The following is a 10,000-nucleotide window of genomic DNA, read 5'->3' as shown; positions in this document are numbered from 1 at the left end:
TCTTTTAATAGAAAAATTAATCACAACCACAAATTCACCGTCATTGATTTATCTTTTCCGGATCAATCCATGAATATTGAGCCACAGATTTATGAGGACATTGCACCTCAGAGTCCAGCGGGTCCTGTAAGATGGCGGCCTCCAGCAGCAGCACGGCGGCGTTCAGGTCCCCGTCCCGGGCTCGCTCCTGCCCCTCGGCGAAGGCGCTGGTCGTCTCTCTGTACGGGTTGGTCGGGTTGAAGAAGTAACCCTGAACAAAACAAACGCCACTTTGTGAATAAACACAAACGCCAGAGAACATGTCCGTGATGTTTCAGGTTTTTAAAGATCAGAACAACGTGTGGAGTTCCACCGGGTCTCCTTTCACAGCTACACACTTTCATCAACAACTCATACAAAACAATAACGTCATAGATCACTGCTGCAACTATCATTTTCTTTATCCAGCAATCTGACAATTACTATATTAGACTGAGACTTGTACTAAAATCTTTATATTAGTCTGAATTATTTGAATGTTTTGTTTTATACCAGAAGTGAAAAATTCAATAATATGAATTCACTGTGAAGTGAAATGAAATAAATCATTTTCACAGCTGAACATCTCAGCATCAGATCCTCCTCCTGGTTCAGGTGAGAGGTGGAGCAGCCGGGGGGGCAGACACACACAGGAAGTGACCTCTTCTGCAGAGGTCACGTGATCATGTTTACATCACCTGACACATCGTCAGCTCTGATTAAACAAACTGTCCTCACATCTTCATCGTGTGGTCAGCTCTTCGTCACCAGAGGTTCGTGTCCCGTGTTAGAAGCTCGCTCGTTATTTAGGTTCAAAGGTCACAACGTGTTTTTGTTCGTATCAATGAAACGAGTGAAGAAAGAACAGAAGGAAGATGAAAGCATCAAAACCAGGTCAACTCCGTCACCATGGTGATGTAACATCCAATCAGAGAAGGGATTATCTCCGATCACTGAGGATACAGATCTACAGGTCTACATATCTACAGGTCTACAGGTCTACATATCTACAGATCTACAGATCTACAGATCTACAGGTCTACAGGTCTACAGGTCTACAGATCTACAGGTCAACAGGTCTACAGGTCTACAGGTCCACAGATCTGCAGGTCTACAGATCCACAAGGACCGGTGTTTCAACTCACCTTCTCCACAGGGGAGGCGCTGGGCGGGACCGGCTCCTGATCCTCGGACTCCTCCAGCCAGTTCCTCCGAGCTAGCTCCTCCCACTCGGCCTCCATCTTATCCCAGAACTCAGTGTCCGACTGAAAAACACACAACCAGTGAGTGTGTGAGTGTGTGTGAGTGTGTGTGTGTCAGTGTGTGAGTGTGTGAGTGTGTGTGAGTGTGTGTGAGTGTGTGTGAGTGTGTGTGAGTGTGTGTCAGTGTGTGTCAGTGTGTGTCAGTGTGTGTGAGTGTGTGTCAGTGTGTGTCAGTGTGTGTCAGTGTGTGTCAGTGTGTGTCAGTGTGTGTCAGTGTGTGTCAGTGTGTGTGAGTGTGTGTCAGTGTGTGTGAGTGTGTGTGAGTGTGTGTGAGTGTGTGTGAGTGTGTGTGAGTGTGTGTCAGTGTGTGTCAGTTTGTGTCAGTGTGTGTCAGTGTGTGTGAGTGTGTGTCAGTGTGTGTGAGTGTGTGTCAGTGTGTGTCAGTGTGTGTGAGTGTGTGTGAGTGTGTGTGAGTGTGTGTCAGTGTGTGTCAATGTGTGTCAGTGTGTGTCAGTGTGTGTGAGTGTGTGTCAGTGTGTGTGAGTGTGTGTGAGTGTGTGTGAGTGTGTGTCAGTGTGTGTGAGTGTGTGTCAGTGTGTGTCAGTGTGTGTGAGTGTGTGTCAGTGTGTGTCAGTGTGTGTCAGTGTGTGTCAGTGTGTGTCAGTGTGTGTGAGTGTGTGTCAGTGTGTGTCAGTGTGTGTGAGTGTGTGTGAGTGTGTGTGAGTGTGTGTGAGTGTGTGTCAGTTTGTGTCAGTGTGTGTCAGTGTGTGTCAGTGTGTGTCAGTGTGTGTCAGTGTGTGTGAGTGTGTGTCAGTGTGTGTCAGTGTGTGTGTGTGTGTACCTCGACAGCAGCCTTCGCTCTGACAAACTCGTCGTCCTGAGACTCGTTTCTGTTCAGAACGCAACGAGTTCGTCTTCTCTGTCTGGACGCCTCACATTCCTAAAAACACACACACACACACAGACAGACACAGACACACACACAAACACAAACACACACACACACACACACACACACACACACACACACACACACAGTGAGAAACACTAAAAAGCAGCTCTGTCTAATAGTTACGATCATTTGTTACCAAATAAACTGAAGTTTTATCAATTAAAAACGTCCTAATCGTCATAATGTTGTGTTACACTGCACTGGGAGGACTGGTTGTGCAATAGTCCTGCACTGGGAGGACTGGTAGTGCAGGACTATTGCACTACCAATAGTCCTGCACAACTGCACAACCAGTCCTCCCTGCACTGGTTGTGCAGTAGTCCTGCACTGGGAGGACTGGTTGTGCTGTAGACCTGCAGTGGGAGGACTGGTTGTGCAGTAGTCCTGCACTGGGAGGACTGGTTGTGCTGTAGACCTGCAGTGGGAGGACTGGTTTAGGAGTAGACCTGCACTGGGAGGACTGGTTGTGCAATAGTCCTGCACTGGGAGGACTGGTTGTGCAGTAGTCCTGCTCTGGGAGGACTGGTTTAGGAGTAGTCCTTCACTGGGAGGACTGGTTGTGCAGTAGACCTGCACTGGGAGGACTGGTTGTGCAGTAGACCTGCACTGGGAGCACTGGTTGTGCAGTAGACCTGCACTGGGAGGACTGGTTGTGCTGTAGACCTGCACTGGGAGGACTGGTTGTGCAGTAGTCCTGCACTGGGAGGACTGGTTGTGCAGTAGACCTGCACTGGGAGGACTGGTTTAGGAGTAGACCTGCACTGGGAGGACTGGTTGTGCAGTAGTCCTGCTCTGGGAGGACTGGTTTAGGAGTAGTCCTGCACTGGGAGGACTGGTTGTGCAGTAGACCTGCACTGGGAGGACTGGTTGTGCAGTAGACCTGCAGTGGGAGGACCGGTTGTGCAGTAGACCTGCACTGGGAGGACTGGTTGTGCAGTAGACCTGCACTGGGAGGACTGGTTGTGCAGTAGTGCTGCACTGGGAGGACTGGTTTAGGAGTAGTCCTTCACTGGGAGCACTGGTTGTGCAGTAGACCTGCAGTGGGAGGACTGGTTTAGGAGTAGTCCTTCACTGGGAGGACTGGTTTAGGAGTAGACCTGCACTGGGAGGACTGGTTTAGGAGTAGTCCTGCACTGGGAGGACTGGTTGTGCAGTAGACCTGCAGTGGGAGGACTGGTTGTGCAGTAGACCTGCAGTGGGAGGACTGGTTGTGCAGTAGACCTGCACTGGGAGGACTGGTTGTGCAGTAGACCTGCAGTGGGAGGACTGGTTGTGCAGTAGACCTGCAGTGGGAGGACTGGTTGTGCAGTAGACCTGCAGTGGGAGGACTGGTTGTGCAGTACACCTGCAGTGGGAGGACTGGTTGTGCAGTAGACCTGCACTGGGAGGACTGGTTGTGCAGTAGACCTGCAGTGGGAGGACTGGTTGTGCAGTAGACCTGCAGTGGGAGGACTGGTTGTGCTGTAGACCTGCACTGGGAGGACTGGTTGTAGTACCTGTGGTGACGAGTTGAGGCTGTGGACGCTCTTCGTCACTGGATCAGTTTTGAACTCTGCAGACCTGCAGCAGGAACACAAAGAGCTGTTGTTAGCATTAGCGCCACCTGGAGGCGGCAGTGATCACTCCAGCAGAGATAAGGATGTTTTACCACAGCAGTTCACTGGAGGAGTGATGGGAGGTGCATTTCTTCTCATGTCTCCTCCTGTGTCCTCCGTCCTCCACGTCCAGATTCACCTCTTCCCATTTGTCCAGAGGAGACGATAGACTACCTGTAACCATGACAACGACACGATGCCTCAGGTGCGAGTGTTGGTAATGAAACGTTGTTCATGGCTGAACTCTGTTTGAAACGCTGATAAAGATGATTGAAGGACGTGTGGACGTCAGTGTCGGACAGGAAGTCTCATCAGAGTAAAAGCTCAGATTAAAAAGCTTTTAACAAAATGAGCAACAACAGGGGGGGTGGGGTGGGGTGGGGGGGGCGTTGTCTTACCTGAGTCGTGTGACACCCGCTCAGGTGTCCTGGGACGGACGGGCAGGTGATCCACCTCCACCTGGATAAGCTCCGTCTCCTCAGGACACGCTCGCCGTCGAGGACTCATCGAGCTGCCCTTCCTCCTCAGAGGAGTCCTCCTCCTCCTCCCCCCCCCACTGACCCCTCCCGGCTCGCTGAGGTCCACCAGGTTCAGAGCTGTGGACAGAACTCATGGACAGGAGGAAGGACCGGAGGAGGGACAGGAGGAAGGACAGGAAGAGGGACAGGAGGACGGACAGAAGGAAGGACAGGAGTAATAGGAGGAGGGACAAGAAAAGGGACAGGAGGAATGATAGGAGGAGGGACAGGAGGGGGGACAGGAGGACGGACAGGAGGAGGGACAGTGAGCATCTGCTAGTTTAATTTTTTTATCTTATCTTACTCCTTCGTGGGCCCGGTTGGCCGCTGTGAAAAAATCGGTCAAGATCCAACAGGACAAGGACAGAGACATGTCCTCAGATAATGGACGTGTCTCTGTCCTGGTCCTGTTGGATCTTAGAGCAGCATCTGACACCACAGATCTTAGGATTCTGTTACAGAGACTGGAACCACATGTTGGGACCAGAGGTTCTCTGGTGGTTCTAGAGTCACTCACTCACTCACTCACTCACTCACTCACTCACTCACTCAGTCTGTCTGTCTGTCTGTCTCGCACATTAAATAAATAAATAAAGTTCACTTCTCATTGACTGTGACAGTTTTTATCTGGTATTTATATAAATTATTAATAAGTCCAATAATCAATGAGAGAAACTGATGAGATTTGATCAGAACAGCAGAAACGTTCAGCCGTCCACATACTTGCGGCCACATGGATGAATGGCTACGAGCTGCAGAGGTCACTGTGACCTTCATCATGCTGACACTCCACCACAGCTTTACTCCGATTTCAGCTGCGTCTCAGTTACAGGAACAGAGAGAAGGTCAGAGGTGTGAATAACGGACGCTGCAGGTGACAGATGGTCACGGAGCAGGAAGGAGGTCGGCCAAGGACAGGAAGTTAGAGACAAGTGAGGAGGACACAGGAAGTTAGAAAGTTAGAAAACAACAGAGTGAGGAGAGGAGGAGGAGGAGGAGGAGGAGCATGAGTCTTTAACTTCACGTCTAAGGATCCAAGGAACCAGTACAGGCCAGCAGCTGATCTGATTGGCTGTCTGTGCACATGTGTGTCCTATCGGTTGGAAACACAGATCTTGTGGAGATGACGTCATTCACAGAAGTGATCAGGGAGTTAAACTGTTTTCAGACCTGAGCTCCAGGACAGTGAGCAGCAGTGGAGGATCCTCTAGTGTTCACACTGCTCCTTGATTCAGACTCTATACAGGAGCTCAGGAGGAGGAGGAACTGAGTGTGATCCTCCAGAGAAGATCCAGAGACCTGAGGAGCTCAGGCTGGAAGAAGCTGCAGCCTCAGCTGTCAATCAATATCCTCAAATAACTGGTTCAAACCAAACTGATCAGAAACACTTGAACAAACATCAGAGAGAAGAACGACCTGAAACAACACAAACATCTTTAACATTTATTTAACGTCTACTTTTAATTTATTATTTTTCCTCCATGTCCCATCTGCTAACATGGAGGAGGTTAAAGAGCTATACTGCAGCCAGACACCAGGGGGCGATGAAGATGATTTGGCTTCAGTTTCAGGAGCCATCGTGTCGTTCCTCTTTGTTTACAGTCTGATGATTGTGTGTGTGTGTGTGTGAGATCATTAGTGCGTCAGGACTCTACCTGCTGTGTTGGAGGTGAGAGGTCGGGAGGAGGCGGCGTCGCCACGGCTCTCTGACAGGAAGTCATCGATGGAGGGACTCAGCAGGGGGCGACTCTCCTGCTGCTCGCCGACCAGCTGCAGAGAAATGAGAAGACGTGACCGAGACACAGGAAGAGAATCATCAGGGTCCTGAAACTAATTCATCCTCATGCTGATTCATTTTTAAAGAAGGTGCAAAATTGAGACTGAATTGACTATGATCACTTCCTGTTTTTTCAAAATAAAAGCAGCTGAGATGACAGTGAACTGATGAACAGACAACTGAAGGAAACTTAAAACCATCCGGTTTCTACATGAAGTTCTGCAGGAGAAGGAAAGTCTGATATGAAACAAGGTGAGAAACCGTTTCAGGTTGAAACACCTGAAGCTTGTCGACAGGAGTCTGAACCAAACCAACGCAAAAGTAAAAAGTCTCCGTTCACACCTTGTGGCCAGTCTGACACGCCCCCTAACAACCGAGTGAGAGCAGAGGCCGACAGCCAATCAGAACAGAGGGACCAGCTGATCTGTCAGACCCCTCAGTTTGTTTCTCACGTGAACAACACAGCAGCAGACAGGAAGTCAAGTTTGAATTCTGCTGCAGAGGTCACATGGGTCAGTGCAGGTCTGAAAGAAGCTTTGAGGTAACTACTTCCTGCCAGTTACTGAAAGGAATTCTGGGAAATGTAGGACAAAGTGCAACCTTTAATTCAGTGGTTCAGTCTGAGGCCTGGTTCTCTCTGATCACAGACTGTGTGTGTCTGTCTGTGTGCGAGTTTCCTGATCCACGCAGTCGTGTACGTCCACATGTCAACTGGAAGACGTTAGTGTTTAATCCTGTGAAACTTCGAAGACAAAAAGCAGAATGTCCCAGAAGACCAGGAGACGCTGGTTGGATCAGATGATGAGCACCAACAACAGTCTCACTCACATTCATGCTTTCACAAAATGTTAATTATTATTAATATTATGATTAGTTTTTTATAATCAACTTAAAATATATATTTTAAGTTTCAGGAAAAACAAGAAGAAATAAAAAATGAATCTCTGATAGTGCCACATAACAAACAAGCGTGGTCGTCATGCCAACCTTGGTTGTCACGGTGAGGAGGGGGTTTCCTTCGGAGGAGGCCTTTTTACCAGGAAGCTCCTTCAGCACCATGGCAACGACCCTTTCACCTTTTCCCTACAACAGGTAGATTGACAGGTTGATTGACAGGTGGATTCACTCAGACGCTGAGAACTTCTTCTTCTGGTTGTAATTCATGTTCCGGGTCGTCTGACAGGAAACGTTTACGTGCGTTTCTGTGGAGACGACCTCCTGACCCTGGATTTACTGACCCAGCTGACGCCAGGTTGTTTAACGACCTCACGAGGAAAATAAACAGAATAAATCCGGACGTGATAAAAAGTGAGAATAATGAGTTTTCATTGTAAAAACACGTTTCTACCACGTGAACATGATGAATTCTGAAGCAACTCTTCACTTTTCTATATAAAACCAACATTCTGGTATTTTCACATATTAATCTTTGACTTTATCCTTCTGTAAAACATGTTTGATGACTCGTCCTGTGTCCCAAGATTTCTGGAATCTTAACTTCCTCCCGTGAAAATGAATTCTGACAGTTAGCGCCCACGCACAGGGACGCTGTGACGTCCATGTGCTACACGTGGTTCCAACCTGTGACGTCCAGCCAACACAAACACACACACACATACACACACACAAACACACACACACGCACACACAAACACACACACACACACACACGGATGAACCATAAAACTCACTCTCACTCCAGTTTCATCTGTCACAGGTTTAGCCTAGCTTAGCATAACACAGGAAACAGCTGCTAGCCAGTGCTATGCTAACGTTAACAGCTACAATATCCAACAGTACCTTAGCATAAGGATCAAGATACAAAGGCCACATCTAGATATGATCCAGATACAAACATCTGGATCCAACAACACAGTCTACACACAATGATCCAGATATGTGACAGAATCTAGTTACGAGGATCTAGATCTACAAGATGTTCAGAATACCAGGATGAGATCCAGAATATTCAAACACAGGCACAATGGTCCAGGTACAAAAAAAAGCACGTTCAAGGATCTGGATCCAATCACAACAAAGATTCAAGGATCTGGATCCAATCACAACAAAGATTCAAGGATCTGGATCCAATCACAACAAAGATTCAAGGATCTGGATCCAATCACAACAAAGATTCAAGGATCTGGATCCAATCACAACAAAGATTCAAGGATCTGGATCCAATCACAACAAAGATTCAAGGATCTGGATCCAATCACATGAAAGATTCAAGGATCTAGATCCAATCACAACAAAGATTCAAGGATCTGGATCCAATCACAACAAAGACTCAAGGATCTGGATCCAATCACAACAAAGATTCAAGGATCTAGATCCAATCACATGAAAGATTCAAGGATCTAGATCCAATCACAACAAAGATTCAAGGATCTGGATCCAATCACATGAAAGATTCAAGGATCTGGATCCAATCACAACAAAGATTCAAGGATCCCGATCCAATCACATGAAAGATTCAAGGATCTAGATCCAATCACAACAAAGATTCAAGGATGTGGATCCAATCACAACAAAGATTCAAGGATCTGGATCCAATCACAACAAAGATTCAAGGATCTGGATCCAATCACAACAAAGATTCAAGGATCTGGATGCAATCACATGAAAGATTCAAGGATATGGATCCAATCTCAACAAAGATTCAAGGATCTGGATCCAATCACAACAAAGATTCAAGGATCTGGATCCAATCACAACAAAGATTCATGGATCTGGATCCAATCACATGAAAGATTCAAGGATCTGGATCCAATCACAACAAAGATTCAAGGATCTAGATCCAATCACAACAAAGATTCAAGGATCTGGATCCAATCACAACAAAGATTCAAGGATCTGGATCCAATCACATGAAAGATTCAAGGATCTGGATCCAATCACAACAAAGATTCAAGGATCTGGATCCAATCACAACAAAGATTCAAGGATCTGGATCCAATCACAACAAAGATTCAAGGATCTGGATCCAATCACAACAAAGATTCAAGGATCTGGATCCAATCACAACAAAGATTCAAGGATCTGGATCCAATCACAACAAAGATTCAAGGATCTGGATCCAATCACAACAAAGATTCAAGGATCTGGATCCAATCACATGAAAGATTCAAGGATCTAGATCCAATCACAACAAAGATTCAAGGATCTGGATCCAATCACAACAAAGACTCAAGGATCTGGATCCAATCACAACAAAGATTCAAGGATCTAGATCCAATCACATGAAAGATTCAAGGATCTAGATCCAATCACAACAAAGATTCAAGGATCTGGATCCAATCACATGAAAGATTCAAGGATCTGGATCCAATCACAACAAAGATTCAAGGATCCCGATCCAATCACATGAAAGATTCAAGGATCTAGATCCAATCACAACAAAGATTCAAGGATGTGGATCCAATCACAACAAAGATTCAAGGATCTGGATCCAATCACAACAAAGATTCAAGGATCTGGATCCAATCACAACAAAGATTCAAGGATCTGGATCCAATCACAACAAAGATTCAAGGATCTGGATGCAATCACATGAAAGATTCAAGGATCTGGATCCAATCTCAACAAAGATTCAAGGATCTGGATCCAATCACAACAAAGATTCATGGATCTGGATCCAATCACATGAAAGATTCAAGGATCTGGATCCAATCACAACAAAGATTCAAGGATCTAGATCCAATCACAACAAAGATTCAAGGATCTGGATCCAATCACAACAAAGATTCAAGGGTCTGGATCCAATCACATGAAAGATTCAAGGATCTGGATCCAATCACAACAAAGATTCAAGGATCTGGATCCAATCACAACAAAGATTCAAGGATCTGGATCCAATCACAACAAAGATTCAAGGATCTGGATCCAATCACAACAAAGATTCAAGGATCTGGATCCAATCACAACAAAGATTCAAG

General features: G+C 46.6%; 1 protein-coding gene across 3 annotated transcripts in view; it reads right to left on the bottom strand.

The window, feature by feature from the left end:
* pex5lb (peroxisomal biogenesis factor 5-like b) overlaps nucleotides 1-10,000 on the bottom strand; it is a 20,231-nt gene that overhangs the window by 6,928 nt on the left and 3,303 nt on the right. The window contains exons 1-8 of one of the 3 annotated variants that reach the window (XM_061084163.1): nucleotides 7,050-7,124; nucleotides 5,941-6,055; nucleotides 4,166-4,375; nucleotides 3,821-3,941; nucleotides 3,669-3,732; nucleotides 2,062-2,160; nucleotides 1,164-1,283; nucleotides 107-250 (exon numbers count right to left, since the gene is read on the bottom strand). In XM_061084163.1, the coding sequence (XP_060940146.1) occupies nucleotides 107-250; nucleotides 1,164-1,283; nucleotides 2,062-2,160; nucleotides 3,669-3,732; nucleotides 3,821-3,941; nucleotides 4,166-4,375; nucleotides 5,941-6,055; nucleotides 7,050-7,121 (945 nt within the window). In that variant the 5' untranslated portion in view covers nucleotides 7,122-7,124. Of the gene's footprint in view, nucleotides 1-106; nucleotides 251-1,163; nucleotides 1,284-2,061; nucleotides 2,161-3,668; nucleotides 3,733-3,820; nucleotides 3,942-4,165; nucleotides 4,376-5,940; nucleotides 6,056-7,049; nucleotides 7,125-10,000 lie in introns of those variants that run through there. The other 2 variants (XM_061084161.1, XM_061084162.1) reach the window with 2 other exon arrangements.

Source organism: Limanda limanda, chromosome 13 (genome assembly GCF_963576545.1).
Source record: "Limanda limanda chromosome 13, fLimLim1.1, whole genome shotgun sequence".
Lineage (NCBI taxonomy): Eukaryota > Metazoa > Chordata > Actinopteri > Pleuronectiformes > Pleuronectidae > Limanda > Limanda limanda.
Note: the sequence above shows the minus strand (reverse complement) of the source record. Positions and strands in the feature narration are given on the sequence as shown.